General features: G+C 45.0%; 1 protein-coding gene across 1 annotated transcript in view; it reads right to left on the bottom strand.

The window, feature by feature from the left end:
* Positions 1 to 23,728, bottom strand: part of Snd1 (staphylococcal nuclease and tudor domain containing 1) — a 396,722-nt gene that overhangs the window by 84,515 nt on the left and 288,479 nt on the right. The window contains exon 16 of the mRNA XM_032906855.1: positions 8,411 to 8,520. Coding sequence (XP_032762746.1) covers positions 8,411 to 8,520 — 110 coding nt within the window. The remainder of the gene's footprint in view (positions 1 to 8,410; positions 8,521 to 23,728) is intronic.

Genomic DNA, 23,728 nt, shown 5'->3' on the forward strand with positions numbered 1-23,728 from the left:
AGAGAAGCCAGAACTCTATTTCAGGAGCATCTACTATACCTCAATTAAAAAAAGTGGCACCCAGCTCCCCTAGTTGAAACCTTTATTTTCCTTTTGATAACACTTTTCCATTTGTTCTGGGCCACAAGCCCTGGTAGCCTAGAAGACGAACATGCTCTTCAACAGTGCTCTCCCGTGGGGCTGCTTGTAGAGAACATGTCCTGTCAGAACAGAGAGCATCGAACCTGGTGAGGGCAGAGGCTGCGCCTAGTGTGTCTGTGTGAAGAGTTTTCAGCATCCTGTGTCAGCAATGATGCTCTCAGAGCCGACAAGCTCACTAGCCTTGCTTCAGGCCTCACTTTAAACGATGTTCAAATGAGCTGTGGATCATATTGGTGGAGAAGAAATGCGAGGAGAAATCATGTTTGAGTCTTTCCATCTTTACCCTGGGACTGATCTGGGTCAGGACTAAAGATGAAAGGAGGAGAATACCGTGCCAGGATCCTCTTGGCGTTGCCAAGGGTGCTGCTGCTGCTACTTGGGGGAGGAAAGTACAATTTCAAGTCCAACCAAGCACTATATTTCTTACTTAATTTTTGATGGAACAACAGTACAAAAAAAACAAGCTGACCTGGCAGAGAAAAATACAAATGCCTCTCAAAGAAGAGTTTGCAACAGTGGAGATGAGCTCCTAAAGGAAAGGTACAATACTTCTGCTGAATAGGATTTTCTTTCTGGGACAGAATCACACCCCTGAGACCCTCCTCCATGGCTCAGAGAGGCCACATCTCTTCTGTTCTATGCCATGCCTGTCCCACCCTCATTGCCAGCAGCAGTGACAGATGTGGATACTATTTCTGGAGGGCACTGAGGCCTATCAAACCTACACTAGATAGCCCCTATGACACGCAGGTAATAGGAACATGGCCAAGCCAATGACAAATTAGCCCCAGCAACTATTTCAGAAGAATGGATGGTAATTCTATGCTTGACTGACTATGAAAGTTCTCCGTAGAAGAACAGCAGAGCTGAGCCAGCAGCTCTGCAGAAAGGAACTCTACTGGAGCCAGCAAACAGGCTAAGCTTGCTGAGGAAGGCCACTGGAAGCTGCCCTATGACTTAAAACTGACAGGGGGACCCAGCAGGCTGGGAGAAGGAGAAAAAAAAGAGCATCGTGACAGCAGTGTGCATTTAAAACTTTTGTCGTAACCCCCAACTCCACTTGAGACAAGGTCTCACTGTGTCATGTAGGCTGGCCTTAAACTCAAAGTCCCCTCGCCGCTGTCTCCTCAGTGCTCCAACTGAAGTTGTGCACCCCCACGCCTGGCTTTCTGCCATCTTACGATGCTATCTTCACTTAGAGGCAGCGATGGGGTTTGAGGTCTCTGTCCCCAGGGCTCAGGAGTGAAGAGTCTGATGCTCACACAGTGCTTACAACCAATCTTGGAACAGGAACTTATGGGGGCCCAAATTTCAAAATGATCCCTTGGGCTAATCAGCAAGAGTAGAGGACAGACATACAAAGGAAGGAGACAGGAAACTGTGTTAGAAACCAAGGAGACACCGGTGGCTTCTTTTAGGCCAGTGAAAAAATTTTAAAGCAATGAAAGCCTTTCTACAACGTCACACCATTGTTGAGGTTTGTCTAAGCGTCTTGGTTAGTACATAGGGAAACTCAGAGAGGACAGTCTGTAGTAAGTACACGGCCAAGTTTATAGGAAGTTAGTTCCTCAGTCAGAAGCCACATATTCCGTCTCAGAACTCTAATGCCTTTCTTCCTCTCCCACTGAATGTTGAGAACTTTTCCAGAGAACCATAAATAACAGAGCAGATCTTCTTCACCCTAAGTGGTGGTGAAATAAATCACTTTCCTTTACAAAGTGAACATCTCTTGCATACTGATACAGAGGGGAACTATGAGCATCGTAGGTTTGTTCTGACACAGGCAGATATGAGGAAGGGGTGAGATGCGAGGTTGGAGAAGTGGCTCAGGAGATGTATAAATTAGAGATGACACTTTATCCAGAAGCAAGGGCGCCACTCTGCTTAAATAGATGCATATCCAGAGTCAGACTTGCCTCCTAAGAGAAAGACTACAGACACAGGAATGTGGGTATACATTACCAAATGGAAGGATGTGGCTGCACAGAAAACAAGGTCCAGAAAAGTTAAAACAGAACACGAAGCAAGCAGTCAGATGGTCAAAAGATGGAAGAACCACAAATGAGCAGAGAAAATACCCAGGGAGGCAGGACCACAGCAAATCCCTCACGCCCAAGAACAGAATCAGAATGGAATGTTTCATGAACAGTGTCAATGGTAAACCTTTAGGAAAATCTTTTACTTCTAGACACTCTGGAGTTGGAAAAAAAAAAAAAAGATAAAGTAAGGGTTAAACCGTGGTCCCTTTCTAATAGGAGAATGAGCAATGTTTGAGGAGCAGTGAGGTATTTCTACTTTAGTATCTGCTGTAACGCCAGCGGGGAGGAGCAGGTGGAACCGAGTTTCTGGGACGGTGAGCCTGGGAGAGTAGCTTTGCATGCATTTGTTTGTCGTGACATATAGAGATTACACAAAAACCTCCAATGTAGCAGACACTATGGACCTAAGGTCCTTTCCTGAGCCCCTTTAGATGAAAGCAACAGTGAACTCAACAACGAACTCTGGAAAGCATCACTGATGGGTACTATACTGTCCCCTCTTAAGCACCTGTAGGGGAAGAGAGCACTTTAAAAAGGCTGTACATACATCCCACTCTCTCTTGGATGGTGGCTAGGACAGCCTAAAATAAAGTGACTTCTGCACAAAACAAACAAACAAAACGAACAACAAGGAAAGGAAACACACCGAGCAGCCTGTTTATTTTTCTAGCAGGCAGTTATTAGTGGCTCAGTGAGGGTTCCTAGTGGGCAATGACAAACAGCGAGTGTGGGAGAGCAGCTTCCACTGGAGCCATTGAGGCCAGGTGAACTGCACATTCTTGGTTTCCCAGGACTGAACCATCCTCCGCACTGTGTGCTACCCTTCTCCTCCAATGACTCTCCTTGGCAGGAAGTAGGCTACACGAACAGATGGAACAGGAGCTGAAAGAGGACATTACACAGTGCTAGAGGGGCACTATGGGGTGAAGCCAGAGGGTACAGAAAAGACCTGGTTAGGTCAACCTTCACCTCCCTTTCACATGAGGCACTACAACATGAAACCTAAATGAAGGAGATGGGTCCATTTTTCTTTCCATGCTAAGCTGTCTTCCCTATGTATATTACATTCCTTCTTAGATAGACTAGGATTCAGGATGGGGCCATGCTCCCTCAAACTGGCATTTTTTCCTCAGCTGCAACAGTTGCTTATAATATTTTATAGCTTTGTCTTTGAAAAAAATCTAGGGGGTGGTTGGGGGTCATAGGAAAACTAGGGCCGTGCCAGGGTTACTGAAGCTGCAGAGTGGGTTCCCCAGGGGAAATCTTCCCTTCTGATGCCAGCAGCAAGAGGGAAGTAGGTCAGGGCAGAGCCTGAGTTTTCAGCTGGAGCTGTCCAGCATGGGGGTGTCGCTATCCAGGCATCATCAAGGAACAACTTTGAAGGATTAAAGAGGATAAAGGGGTCATCAAAACACACTGGGAATGATTACCAAGCCCCTGTAGACTCTTCTTCCTCCAAAGCCATACCTGATGCATCCATGGAAGTGTGAGCTGCAAATCTGCTGAGCTACACTGCAGAACTGTTTCACGTAAACCGTGACACCAGCTTTTCAAATACCCATAGCTCCTTCTTTGTAAGTTCAGGTTTCTCCAACACCGCAACACCTGGAGTGCCGGGATGTAGCGGCGGGTCGGTGAGTATATGCTGGCTAGCTGGCCTTCTGGAAGACGATGTCAAAAGAGCACAAATGACTTGTATTCATGACAAAGGCCTCAAAGGGCTCTTGGGTGGCTGGATTGCTAGATCAATCATTTAGACAGAAATACCAAGGCAAGGCCGGGGGGGTGGGGGGGAAACCAAACCAAAAAAACTCAAAACACATTCTCAGGGCTACATGATAACTGGAGTGTGAAGACCAGGAGTTTGCACTTTTAAGCCAGTTATCTACCCATTAGCTAGTGCTATCTCTCATCACTATTTCTGGGAAGATGCTAGCAACAAGTGCAATTCCCTGCCTGGGAAATTACACCAGATCTTCCTGTCCTTGGCAGTATAGCAGGGAGTTGCTTTAAAAAAGGCAACTGCATCGTGGGAGTGGGAGGAGAGGATAAAATGTGTCACACATGCTAGCCAATGGGACACAGCACTTACAGTTCACATAAAACAATTTTATGCTGCATGGCTCATAAGCAACCCAGCACCTCAAGGTCAGAGACTTTTTGAGGCTCCACAGGGCTACGATGAGCCATTTAACCCAATTTTGCATAGTCTGTACTATAGGGATTATAAGCAAACTTGTTTGGAGCCCATACAATTTCTGACATCCTTACTCAATTCCATCACAGACTAATGGTGTAAAAGCCTTAAAGACAATGTACAAAGAACCACCATGTCTATGTTTCAACAAAACTTTATTTGCAAACAACTGGCAGAGGGCCAGATTTGCATGGCTCTAGCACGCACATTTTGGTCAGGCTGGAAAGTGATGTTGAATGCTTTGGACTTCCTTTGAGTAAAGGTAAGAATTTAAATCCTCTGAAGGTCCTTGGCTGCTCTGAGCGTCAGATCAGAATCAGGTAATAACCTGGTATTTGACTTCGGGCCCTTCCTGCCTTGGGGCTGGCAATACCTCCTGCATGCCAGACAGACCACTGCCCAGGACCAGAATTACTAGATCCAAGAGAACCAAGCCAAAAAGAATCAATCAGTGGCTAAGGAGAAACACCAGGTAGCAGACAGGAAAAAGAAGTGGTGTGATGGAAAGGCCAAGAGAGCCACTTAGGAAAATGGAACTGGGCAGTGGCTGCAAATGTCAGTAGTTCTGTGATAAAGACAGGAGTACTATGTATAAGGGGAGCATGCAGAGAGAAGCCTCATCGCCCCTTGCAGGACTGCCCCTACATAGGAAGGGGATGGAAAGGCAAGCAGTTTCCTACTCACTCAAAGCAGAGCAGAGACAGGTATTTGTGCCCTGCTTATCCAAAGCCAGGAAAATAAGGAGTATTTATCAGTGTCAGCATCCTGAGAGCCAGCTCCCATCTCTTTCTTGACTTCTAGTAACAGTGACCATGGTATTTCCTCAGTGTCTAGATCCTTCTCTGGTCATGCTGTGCTTCCTCTTACGGGGATCCAATAAAAACTTTGAAATGTGAACTGTTTCTTTCCCCTGAGTAATACAGATTTATAGTATCTGGGGGAAAGCAGGCCAAGGTAGAGAAATCCTGGGCCCAAATGAAATGATGTGAACAAAGGCTTAATAACTTAAAAGGGAAGATGGGGCAGAGACAAGGACAGTCAGATCTTCAAAATACCCAGTTGTGCTTGATTATCAAAGGCAGAAGAACAAGCATAAAACCAAGCTCTACTGCAGCTATCCAAGCAGCAGCATGGCTCCTGTAGGGCCAGAAGGCCGAGTCACACATGGCCGGGGCTCTGCCCATACAGTCATCCCATCCTCTTTTCAACAAGCAAGGGCACCAGCACACTCGACTTCCCTCCCTCCCTTACCTCTGTGGAGGAGTGGGAAGGCAAGAACTGTGTTCTCTGTAAAGCCTCATGGAGTAGGAATAGTAAATAAACAACACTCTTGCTAAATGAAAGCCTCCTTTGACTGTCTTACCATTAGGAAAACAGTTTTCATTTATTCTATGAGGGGAAATGCCCAGGAGAGCTGGTTACAGCTGGTTCCTTTAGTCAAAATCTTAAATTATCTGCAGTTTAGGCCGTACCCCTATGTCCTCTGGATAATGACCTTTCAAAACAGTTTGACCAAGTGATCATATCAGCTGCTATGATGGTGCAGCATGTTCATTATAGACAGACCCTAAGCCAAGGGCTGTGAAGACCGGGCCACTGCGGTGACAGACAAATGTCAACTTTGGATTGGACTAAGGCTCTGCAGACTCATGTGGAAGAGGCGTCAGAGAAAGTGGAGAAAGAGATGGGGCCTTCCCACCAGGAAGTGTTAAACACACAGTAAAACAGCAAGGCACAGTAAACAGGCCATTATAGCTGTCACACGGGGACAGAAACACGGCTGGGCAGGAAGGCAGTGGAGGAAACAAGAGTTGAAAAGGAAAGAGAATGTCACTACCAGACAGAGGTTCTCTACTTGTGGTTTGAGGGTCATCTAAGACCATAGGATTCTTTTTTTTTTTTTTTTTTTTAAAGATTTATTTATTTATTATATGTGAGTATACTTGCTGTCTTCAGACACCAGAAGAGGGCATCAGATTCCATTACAGATGGTTGTGAGCCACCATGTGGTTGCTGGGAATTGAACTCAGGACCTCTGGAAGATCAGTCAGTGCTCTTAACCGCTGAGCCATCTCTCCAGCCCAGACCATAGGATTCTTAACAGTAGCAAAATTACAGTTTTGAAGTAGCATTGAAAATAATTTTATGGTTGGGAGTCCTCATAACATGAGAACCTGTATTAAAGGGTCACAGCATTGGGAAGGTTGAGAACCACTACTTTAGGAGATGTTGGTGAAAATGAGGAGTCAGGTGAGACGTGTGATATAGACAGTTCAACGTCTCAAGTGTTTTAAGGTTTCCTCCCTATGTAAGCATAAGAAACCGGCAAAGAATCTGCTGCCTTGACCGGCTAGTGGCATATACCTTTAATCCTAGCACTTGGGAGGCAGGGGCAAGCAATCTCTTTCAAGGCTAGCCTGGTTTATATAATAAATTCCAGGACAGCCTGGGTTACATAATGAGACCCTATCTCAAAACAAACCAAAAAATAAATTTAAAAAAATAAAAGGAAAAGAGAGAAAGAAAAAGATTTTCTACTACTTCCTCTCTGGTGCCTTCAGGTCACAAACTAGAGCGTGCTTGCCTGCTTTCCCAGTTCCTGTGAAGGACAAGACTGAAAGCTCCAAAAAGTCAGAAGGCCCCTCCCAGCTAATCTTCAAGTGTTGCTAGACAACAGAGTGTTTGCAGCATTCAAATGTTAGTGGAGGGTAGGGGCGGATATTGCTATCTTTAATTGAAAAATTCAAGCTATACCGTGTGGTTACAAGATGTATGCATGTATGTAGAGGCAGTAAGCATGTCTCTATCAAGAACTTCTACTTTTCAAGGAGAAGTGCATCTCAACAGAGAGAACAGAGAACAATGTAAAGTGAACTAGATGATTAAGTGCTACGCGCCCCAGCCACTGATGGCCAGCAAAGCAGAAGCAGCTTATCCAGGTAACTGGTTGGTATTTGGGATGTGGAACAAATACCTCTTCTGAATAGAGGATTCAGGATTTGTTTGGCCAAATTAATTTCTTCTACTAAAACCAGAAGGCCAGTGTTAGGGAAATCCCAAAGTGGTGGCCACAGACAGCAAGAGTACTGCTGAGTTGAAAAGGTGGTGTCTCAGGGCCTCTAGGGATGACATGTTCTTCCATAGTGCCCAGTGTTAAAGTAATGGCTGATGGGAAAAGGAAATGAGATGCTGATGTTTCTACCCATGTATGTCCACACTGAGCCCTTCCATCTGCTCTCCAGGATCTCAAGTGAGCCCTGAGAGAAAGCTTGTGGACTTAACAGATGTGCGGCTTCATGCGCACTGTCTAAGTGCAGAGCTGGTGACAAGAGGAAGGGAGGAGAGAGGAGGGAGGAGGGAGGAGGGAGGAGGGAAGAGGAAGGAGGGAGGAGGGAGGAGGGAGGAGGGACAAAGGCAGGCAGTGAGGCGCACTTCCCACTGCTCTTCCCTGTGCTCACTGAGGAGGATGAATGGCTGGCATACTCCTAGAAGGAAGATAGATCTGTTGATGAAGGCTCGAGTAAAATTAGTGGTAGAAGGGCACCATAGCAGCAGAGAGCCTCACTCCTGCCTGCAAGAGTCAGCCCAACAGGCAGATACAGAAATACAATTAAATTAAGTCAGAAAACCCGCTACAGAAAATGCAATTACTCAAAGATACAAATAAATGTTCAAAGAAAATTGGCCCCTGACAGGGTTAGTCAAGCTTCTAAATCCAGCTAGAGGCAGGCTGCTCAGGCTAATTCACCGAGGAGGAGGGCCGCAATGCTTAAGCCCTCTGCATCGGGATCCTGGCTGGGCTGGCCTCATGTGCCAGGTTAACAGTGAGAAGGGACAATTTGGGGGTGGCTGACCAGTGATGCAGGGCTCAAGGAGATAAGATGTGGGCTGACGTACAAACGGCTCCTGGATGGCAGGGCTGGCCAATGGAAAGGGCGACCAACTTTATCTTTGACATGGTAGGAAATTATGAGATCCAGGGAGAAGGACTGTGTACCCCTCCTGCACAAGAAGCTCCATGAAAATGCCCTACCTCTCGCTGCAGCACTAGTTCCTTGGTGAAAAGTGTGGCTTCCTCACTGAATGGCTCTCCTTCCTGCACCAAGCCTGGGAGATTTCGTGCTCCTCTGGGACATTCAATGCCTGTATGAGGAGAAAAGGAACATGTGTGAGAAAGTGTGCAGAAACACTGCCCATACCACCGCTCTCAACCTGGGAGGAGGCCTTACTCTGCTCCCCCTGGTCCTTTTAGCTCCTCAGCCCCAGGCTTTAGCCAGTGCTTATATAATTGGCTTTCCTCACCTAAATGACACTGCCAGCCCAGCAGTGTGCTGGAGAACAAATGCAGCCAGCTCCTAGACACTTCCTCCTTACTATCTGACTTTCTGCCAGGATCCCAAGTGTTAATTCAGTGTCACTTTCCTTTTCCAATCAACACCCCCTCTGTCCTGAGGCTGTGCTTTGCATGCTAGTTTCATCAGCTCTCATTCAGAATAGGAGGCAGAACAACACAGAAACCTGACTGAATAGTAGGCGGCTAGAGCCAGACACAGTGGCTTCCCAGCCTATTATTCTACCATTTATTGTCTTCACGGCCTTGGCTAAACTATTCAACAAAGGCTCCACCCTTGTTTGTAGACGTCATATAATACATCTACTTCTTAGCCCAGAAGAGATTATGTTGGGAAGATATTAGAACAGTGCTGGCTACTTCAGCTATCACCATCTTCTTCATTACCATCATTATCGGTCTCAGCAATTCTCATGTTGAAGATCTCAAAATTTTCTATGACCCCCACAGCAAGCCTATTAAGATCTATGAGCACAGAAACCTCTTTTGTTTGTTTTCAATGATGGTACTTTCTCTCTTCGATTCAATCACTTATTCTGAAGATACATTTATTACTAATAGTGGTCATATACGATAAAGCATAAAGTATGCTATTTTTTAATGTCTGGATAAGAATATATATTTCAAAGTAATTTGGACTGCAACTGTAATTATGAAGGAATGTGACCCAGCTAGAGACAGTTGGGAAAATAAAGAAATGACAATTCCAGAGAACAAAAGTGGTGAAAATCTGTGTCCTGGTTTCTGACTTCTGTTGGTCCCTGGCTCTATAATACTCTGGGGAATAGACATCTCATAACCAACAGGAGAGGGGGTCTACATTCTTATGAGTAAAGAAAAGGAATAGGTCCCGTGTTTGGTTCTCACCCTCTGGGTCTCTAGGCCTCCAGTGGAACAGATTATGCAAAATGAAGCTGTAGGTGGTGGTGGTGGTGGGATACAGCAGCAAAAGAATGACTGCAGTGGGCAGCTCTGGCTGCAAAGACGGGACAGCCAAAGGCCCTACCCAAGTCATATAGCTGGAAGATCAAGAGGGCTGCTTTCCCTACACTGTGTCTACCAGAGAAGTAGAACTCCATTTTCTAAAAGCAAGAACTTCAGAGGCCAAGGACCTGAGAATAACCCTGAAGGGAGAGAACCCTGATGAGGCTAGAGAGAAATGAAATGAAAGATAGCCCATGTTTTTCACAACATCAATAGCCAAAAACACTTTTCATTTTAGATCTGCAAACTAAGCAAGAGGAGAATTGCCAGGGAGAAAAATAAACGATTTTGTTGAACTATTTTGCCACATACCCATAGATAAAGCATTGCTGCAGAGACAAGAATAATGCAAAAAACAAGTTTCTGATCTCTTCCAAGCCTCATGGCAGAATGGGGTGAGGTGGGCTGCTATATACAAGGATTGCTTTTTCTAGAAGGAAACCCCAGGTCTCAGATTCTCAATAGTGAATTACTAGCTTTAGCCCTTGCCACTTTTTTTTTTTTTTTTTTGAATTCTGAAATAGCAAGAAGCATGTCAAGCTGCTAGGAGCTCAGAAACCCTATGAGATCCAGACACCATTTGATCAAGTTGAGGAACCCTGACAGCTCGGTGGGCACAGGTAGCTAGGCAAATCAAGCAGAGTTGCGTCAGAAGGTTTCCCCTTTGGACCTATGAAACACATCCATCCATTCTCTGTGGACAGAAAGGAAAGTGCTATGCAGTTGCTTCTCCAGGCTTCAGCTTATGTAGAAGAAGCCTAATCAGGGTGCTTCCTACCACTCTAATGGGCCATGAAACACTCACGCCAATGCCTAGAAAACATGGGCAAAGGAAGGATGAGATCTCTCTTGAGCTCATTTCCTTTAAGAAACCCCTTGCCAGGGAATAAGTGAACCCTCCATTGGATACCAAACAGGGAGCAGACAGAAGAACCTGTGAGAAGGAGGTTCGTGGGCAGGTAGAGGTAGACATGAAGACTCTTATGAGAGTGATAACTGCAGATAAAGGCTAGAGAGAGTTCAGAGAAGGCACTTGCTACCAAGTCTGACAACCTGAGTTCAACTTCTGGGACCTATATGATAATAGAAGAGACTTCTACATACACTGTCCTTTGAATATGCATTCATGTTGTGGTACATGAGTATGTGCATGCAGGCATGCATGTGTACACAGATAAGTCAATGTGGACAGCTTTAAGGAATCGGCTCTCTCAATTCAGGTTGTCAGGCTTGGTGTACCTGTCAGGCTTGTCAGGTACCGTTACCCATCTCAGCAGCTCTACATGTGTATTTGCATATAAGCATATATACTTACATATAACTAATTTTCTACAAACTGGTTAATTTTGATTAGTGTCATGGAATGAGTCTATTGTACTGTAGGTTCACTGAAGACAACAACTAAGATGGCTCTGGTACTGCGTTGAGGACTTGAGTAGGTGTCAACACACAGCTTGACAAGCACTGACACTGAGATGCAAAGATAAGGCTGGAAGGTGGGCAGACCCTCATGGCCTCAGAACATCTCAATCCAGGGGCTTATGAAGTTCCAGACTTGCTTTTATGTCCAAAGTGATAAAGAAACAAGGAGTATTCATCTGGTGACAAATAGGACATTGCCAATTTTAACCTACAAGAGTCAGAAAGGAAGTACCTGGAGCTGCAGCAATCCAGGTGAGCACATGGAACAGGGAGTGGAATGTATCCCCTCTGTCCAGGGTTCATGGAGCACAGCAGCCTCAAACAAGGCCTGTGCTGCTGGGCTCCTATCCCAACTGTGCTACCTTCCCACCCATAAAAACAAAAGGAGGGAAGGAGGGAGGAGAGGAGGTGGAGGAGGAGGAGGAGGAGGAAGAGACAGCAGGAAAGGCTGCTTTTCAGTGAGGCTGAAGCAGTTGGTCTGGACCCGGTGACAGTAGCAGCAGAGAACCTCCAAGCTCTGGAGTGCCTCAGACTGGAGACAGGCGGTGAGTACCAGACACTCTCTCTGGTCAGTGTGTGTAGTTCTGGATACTGCAAATCACCACTAAATGCTGCTTTTCCTGATGACAAGGTGGAGTGGTATTGCCTGATGTAAGGCTGTACCGACTCAGCTGAGCCTCTCCAGTGTCACAGGTACAGAATAAGTGACCCCCAAGAAACTACTCAAGAAATAAAAATATTGTAACCTGAAAAAATGCCATACCTAAAAAATCCCTAAGCATTCTTGAGCATTTTTCTTTCCCATGATGCGCTGGCGGGATGATGTGAGAGTTACACTTTTCAGATCTGGAAGAGGCTGGGAAGCCATGTACACTCCCTCCAGCTCAGACAAACATTAAGGCCTATATGCTGAAAGGTGAAGTTCACTGTTTTTCATGGGCTTTCAAACATATGAATGGTTGAACAAAGTTACTTAAAACACAACATAAAAGAACATTTGCTTGATGTTTGGAGGGGTCAGGCAGAGATATGATATCAGGACATCATGACTCTGGCTTCCACATTACCACTAAGAACTGTTAAATGTCACCAGGCTCAGAATCTTTGTCTCTGACAGGAAGAGTCTACAAGGTTACAAGGTCTGGTGTGATTATAAAAACCCTACAATTTGAGGTATGTCCTTGGTGCACCCAAGGTTTGAGTCTTGGAGTACAGACATTAACATTTTCTTTAACATTTAAAAGGCTGGGTTGTGGAGTAATCAATCTATTAAAAAATTATACACTTAGAGACATTGACTAACTAGCTCAATTAACAAAAAACACTTTGGTCAGTCAGCTTTGGAACAAGAAGAACAAATTCTTGCTAATGACAAGATAATAGGCATATAAGAGACTCTACTGATGGTCAAGGGTTATGTATCACTCTGAATATTTTAGAATGTATGCTGAATTCTGTGATAATTAAGCTTCAGGGCTCAAAGTGTGTCTGATCTTTCTGTATCACACAGTGGGAGCTGAGGGGAAATATGGCCAATTTGCTTTGGCTACAAGTGACAGCTTCCCAATGACTATCAGTCTAGCAAACATGCCAGGCACTATCAGAAGGAAAGGGTGAGTGGAAACAAGAACCAATCTGAAGGATTAGTCAGGGGTGCTGATTGCCTGTCCACTGTGCTCACTGCTGCCCTGCCATCAGAGGAAAGAGAGCAGAGGCACGAAACAGCAGAGGCACGAAACAGAAGCTCCTTCTGTGTGCTTAGAACACAGAAGAGCCACACTTCTTTAAGCCTTCCTCCTTTTATTCACTACTGCCTTCTAGCCTGCGTCAGAGGCCACATGGAAGGTAGGGCAGCAGTATGAGGAAGACTGTGAGTGCTTGTACAACTTAGTCAGCAAACAGGAAGCATTCCCTGTTACTGCTGTATATATGGCTGTATAAGGCTATTCCAGAGGCTGTAGGCTGTTAACACCTGAGAGACAACTGGAGTATATTAGGCAGACAGATGCCGTGGCTCAGCCAGTGGTGGGCTTCCCAAGCCCCATCAGTGATGTCCTCCCACACTGGATGCTGGGATTTGTTCTCATCACCCCGCTGCTGGGAATGGAAATGAAGAGTAGAAGTGGGCAGCAGTGAGGGATGGACAGATGTGGTCATGCCAGATTCAGGGGAGGTCAATCTGTAGAGAGGCCAGCCATAAACTGGTGTCCTAAAAAAGGTGGCAGATGGCAGGTGAGCCAGTATTATCTTTTTACTGGAGCTGGCTCTGCATATGCCCCACGTAAAACATAAGCCCACCGAGGAACCACAGGACGGAAGCAGTAGACAGAAAGGCAGCTGTAGCAATGGCTTTCCTCAGACTCGTTGTCCATGTTCTTAAGGTCCGTGAGATGAGATCCTACTTAGGACCCCTAGGGTGACTTTCAAAGAGTTCCTATAAATTCACTCTCTCCCTTCACTGTCACCATGAGTTAAAGGAATCTAGTATTTTCAAGAGAAATAAAATGGAAACTGATGTACAACTTGCTTTTGAGGATGGGAACTGTATCATATTCAGGTTTTATTTTTTTCTCACCAGATACCCAATCAATATCCTGTCAATTGACAAAGTAGATTCTCAAGAAGTGATGAGGAAATAGGGGTGAAAATATTGGGAAAAAGAAGTAAACATCAAAAGAGAAATGGAGGGCTGGAGAGATGGTCAGCGGTTAAGAGCACAGACTGCTCTTCCAGAGGTCCTGAGTTCAAATCCCAGCAACCACATGGTGGCTCACAGCCATCTGTAATGAGATCAGATGCCCTCTTGTGGTGTGTCTGAAGATAGCTACAGTGTACTTTAAGTAAATAAACCTTTAAAAAGAAAGATGGCAAAGCCAGTCCCCACTAACGTGCCTTTTACAGTAGTAGACGGGCTATGCTCTGGCTGGCGACAGCTTCCTGAGCTGTCCTTTTCATACACTTCCCTCTTCCCACACAGTGTCTGTAATGGACTAGACAGCAGTAGCTCAATGCTTAGGTGAGCTGTTGGATTTCTAAAGGTCCCAGAAGGCAGAAAGCAGATGTGCTGCATCCTGGTCTAGAATAACCCTATTGTAAGACAGAGGTGTTTTACATGAATACCAGAGGAGGGGTGACAGAATTCTCAACTACTGACCCCACTGATCTCTGAACTGTCACATTTGGGAACACAGTTTAAATTTAGAGATAAAGTAATGAACCGTGAGCAACAATGTCTGTGACATTGGGGCACAGCTGAGATGTTTGGGTTCCAACAGAACAGAACAGAATATGATCCCATGTATGATCAGCACTGAATGCCAGTGTGGCCACATGGAAATGCAGAAAACTGGAGCACCCTTAAAGAGAGCAGGAGAGAATGAGTCAGGGCGGGAAGGCCTGCCTTTAAAGGGAGATAAAAGGTGCTAAATCGGTACAGCTCGGCTAAGTGGTGACTAAGAGGGTGACACGTTAGCAATCTGCAAACATTTGAAAGGTGTAAACACCAAAGAGGAGGGGAAATGCTTAGCTTGAGAGCAGGGGTATAATTATTAGGGGAAGAAAAATCTGGACACAATATTGGAAAAACAGTGTGGAGATAAGTGCTAGGTTATAAATAAGTTTCCCAATGGCAAGGAGAATGCTGTTACCACATCCTGAGGCTGAAAGGTGCTCGGCTGCCCCTTCGCTTACCATCAAAGAGGTACATACCAGTCAACTGCAACTGCATTCTCTCCATCTAGGGACAGATTTCAATAATAATTCAACTCGAAGTATTTCTGATTTAAGTACTAGTGGCCCCTGAAATTTCTACAGAATTCTTGTTCATCTAATTATGAGGAGACAGAACAGCAGTTCTAGTGGGAGTTTTAGAACAACAACAAAAAGGTTTTATCTGCTTCCAACATGCCTGGCAAGTAGTTAAAGCCGGTTTGGGTATAGACACAGATGCAAGGGATAGACAGACAGCTAAGGTAGGGAGAGCAGCCCCCAGGTGGGAATGCTGTTGAGTTTTCCAGATGGGGAAGTGGGAATCTTTCCCCCTGGCAGAATTGTCAAGGACCAGGCAATGCAGGAGAGAACACCCAAACAAGCTTCCTGTCACACTGACTGCACTCCAATACCTTTGTCTGAGTTCCTGCTGCTGCAGCTACTCAATTTATAATCCATAGGCTCTCCGCAGAGTTTTCCCTAGATTCAATTAGTTCCATTTCTTTACCTTCCTTGCTACCTTTCTCCCTGCCAACAAACAAAAGTGAAAAGGTCCCATTGTAGAGAGAGAGAGCACAGCACTTCAATGACGCATACAGACCTGGGTGTTGGGGTGCGGGGGAGCAACACTTTTAGACAGTGATTCCCTTTCTAGGTTCCAAGAACAAAACCCCTCAATCATTAGCAGGAAAGGCAGAGACAGGCAGGCAGGCAGGCCACCTGCTTAGTCTTAAGGAATGTGGTTATCACTTAAAAACTTAAGTTGCTGGTTTTAGCACTGTTCTGCTCACAGAGAGATCGTCAATGCTGTTGATGGATCAGTTAACAACTGAGGAACTGGAGGTGACATACTTGCCTCTCAGTTTTCCCTTCCTAGGATGGTCCAGACAGAGAGGAAGGTAAGATGGAGTCTAGCTGGTCCCATGAGTTAGCTCTGTGTGGGATTAGCCCTCAATTTATATTTAAAAGTTCAGAAATAAAACCAGGATTTCTCATTGTCTCAGGTTCTTTATTCTCTTCCTTGTTCTCTAAAGCGGTACTTTGTTTCCTCCGGGGAAGCTCGAATCTTGTGAGCACCTTTGGAGCATGCCACTGCTACAGCTTTCTCAATGATCACAATAAGGGGATAAGAGAAGACGGAAGGGATCCTAATTAAAGGATCAAACATCTCAGGGAATTGTAGTCAAGGGAGCCAGAACTGGGCAGGAGCTAAAAATGAATGCTTTTAGTTTAAGAGTTTTTAAGGATGGATTTTATTAGGCTGTTCTGGTTTTGTGATGTTTGATGCATCTGTTGAAAGACTAGGGCCTGAAGTTAATTGGGTCCAGGAACAACAGGGCTGAGTGTTCCCAATGCAGTGGGAACTTCAGCTAACACTGAAGTAGAGGGAAGAGGGAAGGTAGCTCCAGTCGGTGGTGCAGAGCAGGGCTGCACACACTTGATGCTTCTCTGGTACGAGTTGTAATAACTCCATCAGTCTGTTAATATGTCCCCGTTCTCCCATCAGTTGAGGAAAAGCGAGTTCTTCCTCCCCTAGTGCATGGCACATGGTAGATTCTCAGTAACGTGGACAGGAATGCCAGGAGGAGAGAATCTAGAGGAAATAATGTAACAAACCTGTTACATCAATCTCCATTCCTGAGTTTAGTATGCATCAGAGTCAACACTGGGAGAATTAAAGAGAAATTCCAGTGACACTTATTTCCAGGACTTCAAGGTGAGTGTGAACTAGATGCAAATCACTGGGTATGGTAAGTGGAAGGGACAAGGAAGGGCTGGCTTGGAGGCTTGACATTGGATTTCTCATTCTCAGTTTAGCTGGGCAGCATGCAGACCCTGCTCCTCCAGACCTGATTTACCAGCAGCTTTAGACACCAAAGAATCACTCCCCAAAGGGAGAAAAAGCTTTTCAGATGGAGCTGGCAGAGGAGATAACGATCAAGCCTGCATCGGAACAACCTTTTATATAATTCCACCTATTGCCCAGCAAGATCAGAAGACAATGAGTTTTAAAGAGAAAGCAATTCTCCCTGAATAACATGGCCTTTCCCTCCCTGTGGTACCTCCAGAGCACAGCTGTTTAAAAAGACGTAATGGCGGTGGGCTGTGCCTGGGCTGTGGGCTTCCTCCTCATGCTCATTCGGGGAGTCGCTGTGAGCAGCAGCGGCAATACTGGCCCTGTCAACTGAGTAGTAGACTAGAACAACAGCACGGGATGATTGGTGCCCTCTGGTTACGTCCTCACTGTCATATCAAACAGCTACCTATCTTTGTATTAGCAGGCAGAAAATAAAGAATTTTGAGGTATAAAAAAGTAGAGAGCTTTTAAGTGACAAGAAGGCTCGTACGAGGCGGTGGCTTTCCTGTAACTCATTGTGGAGAAAGATCTCAGAAGAAACCCCCTGTACCTAGGCCAGAAGGGGAGCTGGTTCATACGAGAACCTCCACCTTGCTTCTATGACTTATTTTAAACTTGGAACTTTATCTCTGAATCAAATGGAACTTAAATTTTTTCCCCCTTTTCATTTCTGATACTCAAAGGGCTCCTGGTCTTGGTTTGTTTTATTCTATGATAATGAATAAAGAGACATATTTGAGTCTACCATCCAGACTCCGAAAGCGATTAGCTTCAGGGTAAGGAAGAAGCCACAGGAAATACCCACGTGGACCTTGCAAGTACAGGCCTCCAGAAGGTACTCTGGCCCACGCCTGGCAGGCAAATGTAAAAGCTACTTACTGCATACATTTACAGTGACTTCTTCTAAAGCAAGCTGTGTTGTGCTATTTGAACGAAATGGTTTGAGATGTGTTTAGTGTCCTTCCAACTACTGCCTTTCTTGAGCTTGCTCTCACTGACAATTGCTCTGGGCTCCTCCTCCCGAGGAAAATGAATTCCAAATGCCTAGAAATTGGTACAGTCAGTTAGCAGAAGAGAGGAGGAAGAAAAACAGCCAGTGTCAGAAGCATTCAGGCCCATGAATAGAGAGAATGGATAAAAACCCAGAGAGCTGAGAGTCCTTTCTCTTACTAACTTTAAAGAAACCACGGAAAGAAGCAAATACAGCAGGGCCAGCCAGGAAGCGGAACGCAAAGGCTTCTGAAGAGACAGTGCTCTCAAGAGGACACACAGACACATGTCCTGATAGTGAAGCAGCTTGAGGTCTGGAGTGTGGGTAGAGAATGATTTTTTCCTTTCTTTTCTGTCTTGCTTTTCTCTTGAGAGAGTCTCCATATGTAGACCAAGGTGAGCTACAGAATTCCAGAACTTATGATCTTCCCGCACCTCTCAAGTGCTGGGATTATAGGCTGAGTCTGTCTACCCTCTTCCTTTTTGGGTTACCACACTCTGAAACAGGGGACGATAGCAGTGTTCTGGAAATTGAGTTTCTCAGCATCTGTTTTTCTTTTTTCCAGACATAGTCTTACTATGTAGCCCCAAACGGGCCTACAACTTGCTACATACCCCATTTTTATATAGCTCACAAATTAATACATGTTTTTCACACTTCTGGGTGGCTAAGAGAAAAAAACAAATCAAAATGATATCCTGGGGTATTTGAGAATTATGAGATTCAGATTTCAGTGTCCATAAGGGAAACTGGCTAAAGTGGCCATCCATGGCTTTTTTCATGGTACAAAAGCGTTGAGCAGCATGACAGATATCATAAGCCCCAAGTAGCCTAAAGTATTATTATCTGGCCTTTTACAGAAATGTTTGGCAACATTTATTCTCAAGGATGTCATTTGATATAGAAACAATATAAAACAAAAAAACAACCAGGTAAGATAGTGTTCACCTAGATTAGAAAGAAGAGTAGAGGCAGCAAACAGCATAAGAACTATATACCTTCTACCACTAGTAAAAAATAGAGAAGGACCCACAGCGTGAAGGACACTGTCTAGGTAATGTGTGTACCCCTCACGCTTGCTCCTAGACCTTACCCTGTGAAAGCCTCTTTCACTGCCATCACTGCTCCCTTAGTCATGATTCAGATTTCCCCATGCAAAACATACACACCAGAAGAGCAAACATGGAGTACACATTACATAAAGTTGCCTTCATCTGACAGAGATTTCTCCTTGTGTGTTCAAGTAATAATACCTCAATCCAGTTTACCTAAGCTAAACTCTTCTTCGGCTGTTTTTCTCTCTTCCAGGGCCTCTGCTCCTGGCTTACCTGTCCTCTTCCCATGCTGGAGAATATCACTCATCACTTGTTGCTTCTCTCCTTCTCTACCCACATGGGTCAGTGCATGCTCTGCCCTAACAATTCTTTTTACTTAACCTCCATAGCTCTTGCCCTCTGCATTCAAAGTCATTCTCCTCGTTCAGACTCCTGAATTCTGGCTTTCCAGAATCTTCTGATTTCCCTGCCTACCATCCATTTTCTTTTATAGAGTTTTTTTTTTTAAATATGTACAGCTACCAGAATAATCTTCTAAAGCACACACTTTGCCCTTGAGTGGCATCCTGTATTTCACCAAATAATATCAGAATTCAATAATCTGACATTCCAGGCCCTATAAGACTTGTGTAATTCCTTGGGACCATATAAAACCTCTACTACCCATCTGACAGCCTTCAAATATTTGAAGACACAACATCTATTTTTTCTCATCCTCGTCTTATTTTCTCTAGGCTAAACATTCAAGACCCTCATGAGACAAGAGTTTTGATTTCGTACTCTCATTCTTTTCCCTCTTTATACTTACATAATATGAAGTCTTCTCTCTGAAAATACCTTTTTGGTTGATTTAATTAAAAAAGATCTAAAGGTGTGTGGAGTGTACAGTGGGGAGCACTTTCCTTTTTCACTATTGAGAATCAAGTTCAGGAGCTGAGAGATGTGTTGCCTTAGGGAAGACTTCAGAGTGGGGTCGGTGGAACGGTGTATAATTCTCACCCTCTGACTGACTAGGCCTTCAGAATGAAGCTACGGTGACAGAGCAGGACTTAGCCAGCTGAGGAAAAGCCATCCCCAGAGTGGGGACTGTCCCTTTAGAGGCTTCTGCCTCTACTGGCCCCCTTTCCAGCCCATTCCACTCTCAGCAGCAGCCCAAAGGCACATGGAGACCCTGGTGGTGGTGTGGCAAGCAGCCTATTCATTTCCTTCCCTCAGTGAAGCGCTCTGGGGATAAAAGGACAGCAAATCTAAACCACTGCCCAGAACCCACTTTGCAGAATCCAGGGGAAAACTGGTCTACTGAAGCAATTAGATCCCGTTTGGAAGACCTGAGGGGAAACAAAAAGGATCTTTTTTAGTTTTCACTGATGCCATAGCACTACTGTCTCAGGCACCACTGTGGCCAGCGTTCAGGGAAGGCAGTGTGCTTAGTAAGGCTTTTAGCTCCTGTCACATAGGAACAATAGGGCATAAAAGCACCAGGATTTGTACTATAACACTGAACAGAAAGCTTCAACTGAGAAACAGGAGAAAGGCAAGGTCAGTAAGGAGAAAAACTCAGATCCCAGAAAGACCAGCTTCCCTACATGAACCTGGGACAAAAGGTTGTCTGTACAGTATCAGAGGACTGCCTTAATATGTATACCACTGTACCACTGAGGAAAGACCTGGGTAGAAATGTGCCCAAATCAGGACACACAACCAAAGTGTGTGTGTGTGTGTGTGTGTGTGTGTGTGTGTGTGTGTGTGTGTGTGTGTGTGTGTGTGTAGGGGTGGGGGCAGGAAAAAGTGGTGTATAGTGCTTAGGATGGTAGGGACAGTAAAATTTCCTGAACACATTCCCTGATAATATGGGGTAGGGTGGTGGAGGTGGTGGAAGGATAGAATGCAAAAGCATGTATGAGTACACACATGCATGCCCTCATTTATCCAAGGAAAGAGGACAAAGAAGGGGAAGGAAAAGAGAGAGGGAAGAGGGGCTGAGATCATATGCAGGAGTCTAACACAGAACATTGGGAGATTGTGACTGTTACAGTGTCTTGTCACTCAGGAAGCTTGACATCAGGTTGAGTCTACCTACTGCAGGCATAGTGAGAGTGTCTGCAGCACAGTGGAGCAGGACAGCCATAGCTGGGCCTTTCTCTTGCTCGTATATGGCCATCATTCCTGGAAAAAGGGTTACTTTCCCTTTAGGTACACTCTGCTGGTCTCCTCCAAAGTCCATACAGTATGTCTGGTCCTTTTACCATCCTGCATACCTCATAGACACTGGTTTTCTCTCTACTTCTCTCACATGTACTTGCAAGCAAGCAAGCAAGCAATCGAGCAAGCAAGCAAGCAATCGAGCAAGCAAGCAAGCAAGCTAGCTCACTGTGTCTTCTGAGCTGTGGCATAAAGCCTGCCATTTGTATTATGCCCAATGTCTGAGTAAATGCCAGAGGCTGGTGATGAGACCCCTATTTATAAAGAGAAAAAGAGGGCTACAAGTGCTTGTGGAACCATGGAGGATCTAGGTAAGAAGTAGCATGCTTTTGTGGTTATCTATTTGATGAAATAACATATTTGATATAATAACAAATACTATTTGTGTCCCTAGGTCTGGTCATTAAGAGAATTAATTGTGTGTACTCTTTGAATGTAAAACAAAACAAAATAAAAGTGGCCAGTTCTGGGCAGGTATCTTCCTTGGCTTTGCCTTCCACAATTTTTTTTTTCCTTTTTTCTTTTTTTTGGGAGCTGGGGACTGAACCCAGGGCCTTCTACCACTGAGCTAAATCCACAACCCCGCCTTCCATAATTTATAAGTTACCTGGGACATTCTATGGTCCACAAATGGATCTCTTAAGATCAGAAGGCAATTAGATCTCTGAGAAGGAAATGCTAATGCTAGAGCTGTGTAACCACGCTTGTGCTGGCATTTCCATCCCAGGCAACCTTTCTAGGAGGTTCTGCTCCTGAATGGCAAAAAGGACAGCTGTCAGTAAAGGGCGGGCCCCATGAAGCAAACTCCACAGCAGAACACCCATAAGGAAAAGAAAACCAAGATAAATGTTTCATACAGAGGAAGGCCACTAAATGAAAGCATCCTTTGTTTTGTGATTCATCTAGCCCTAGTGGACAATTGTTCAGGCTGGGACCAGTAGGACAGGTGAAGTTTGGTTGGGGATATCTTCTAGTCAGCCTGGAGCTTCAAGCTCAGTCAATACGACAGAAGTGTTCTTTCTGGGCTGCCAGAACACAAACTTCTTTACTTCTCTGCATACTCTGATACTTACCAGACCATATCTAGGGATCAAAAAAAATCAGATCTCTCTTCTGGAGATAGCCTGGTGAGCACCCCAGAAGTCCATGAGGGATCTTCAGGGCAGGCAGGAGTGAGGAGACAGTGTGAGAAACTCCAAGGGATCAGGATAGATGAAGACCACTGAAGTGACCTTGTGTGTTCAGACAGAGCTGACATTTATAATTTGTAGGATCCCTAACATTCTTATTTCCTTTTTACCAATGCTCTGGCAGAGATGTTGTAACATATTAATCTTTGGAGTTGAGTGATACGGTTTAAAATACTGCAGGCTTGGCTGCCATTCCCTCCCCTGGGGTCTCAAAATAACTCCACACAAATCATCTTTGCTAAACACTCACGCAGGCAGCTCTCCGCTGCTAGCACACACATATCTTATGTAAGGGAAGAAGCCACCCAGCTTGCTGGAAGACAGTGGCACTCCTAGAGAGGCAGTCATAGTCTAGAGGCTAAGTTCACGTTTCCTCAGTGAGAGGACATCTAAGGAGATTGAGGCAAGAAGGTTGTCCAGTTCACAACTGTCTGTAAATAAATGCAACTCAGCCATTCAGTGACCTCTTACCGCAGAGAAAGTCTACTCAGCTAGATTTGGGAAAGTAATGAGGAGAGAAGCCAATGTAGCTTCTTCTTAGACTCCACAGAGTTTGCAATGGAACCCAAAGAAACACAGAGAATAGGGCAGCGAATGGGGGCAGCTGCAGAGCCTCTCAATACCTCTACATAGGCATATAAAATAGTACTGGTCTCCAGGCCATGTTCATATTCATATTCTGGCCCACATCTATGTGGCTGGCTGGAGGAGAAGGCCTGGGAGAGCCAGCCTATTTGCTAGATTCTCAGCAAATCAGGTGGTATCTAGGACTGAGATCTTCTGCTCACTGGTTTGCATCAACAGCATCATCTCCCTGGCATAATCTGTGTGCTCCAGCCCCGAATAATCACTTTATGGAGTCTGGGTGATGGATCTACACTGCCAGACAACCAGGAAGGCCTCAGGCCTCTTGTGTCCTGATAGCCTTGACCAGGGTCGAGCTTGGTGAAGCTCTGAAGTTTGCATCTTATTCAGTGTCAGTTCTAGCCAACCTTAGGGCTGTGGCAAAGGCTACCCCTACCCCTACTCTTCTCAGAACTGTCTTAGGGGAAACACAAGTGGCTTCAAAGCCATCGCTTCTGAAGGATAGAGACAAGATGTCTTAAGGGCATGTATGAAGTTCACACAGACTGCTCTGTTACCCGTTTCTCCTGGTTCTCCCACCCTCATGGTAGCAGGTCTCTTCTGCTTTCTAATACTTTCTCCTGACTGTTTCTGAAGGGCTGGGGCTTCATGGCAGCTCATTTTTGGCTACATTTTATCCCAATCTTTGTCATCACTGAGCAATCACAGATGTATAGCTGAGCACCAATTTCACCATAAATTGAAGGAGATCTCAGAACTGATATTCATTTCTGAATTCACCTGTACCTATAAATGTCTACAGGCATTTAAGAGAAAAGGCTTCAAAACTAACCTAAGGAAACCTTTTATTATCTATAACCCAGAAAATTGCAGTCCTCGTTCTCACTGCTCATTAGCAAACAACTAACAAATTTCCATAGATTCCAACATTACTTGGCAATTCTCAGGTCAGTTCTACCCGGTCATGTACACTAAGCCAGGCTTCCTCAACTCGTCTCCAGTCAA

The sequence above is a fragment of the Rattus rattus genome, chromosome 6 (genome assembly GCF_011064425.1).
Source record: "Rattus rattus isolate New Zealand chromosome 6, Rrattus_CSIRO_v1, whole genome shotgun sequence".
Taxonomy (NCBI): Eukaryota; Metazoa; Chordata; class Mammalia; order Rodentia; family Muridae; genus Rattus; species Rattus rattus.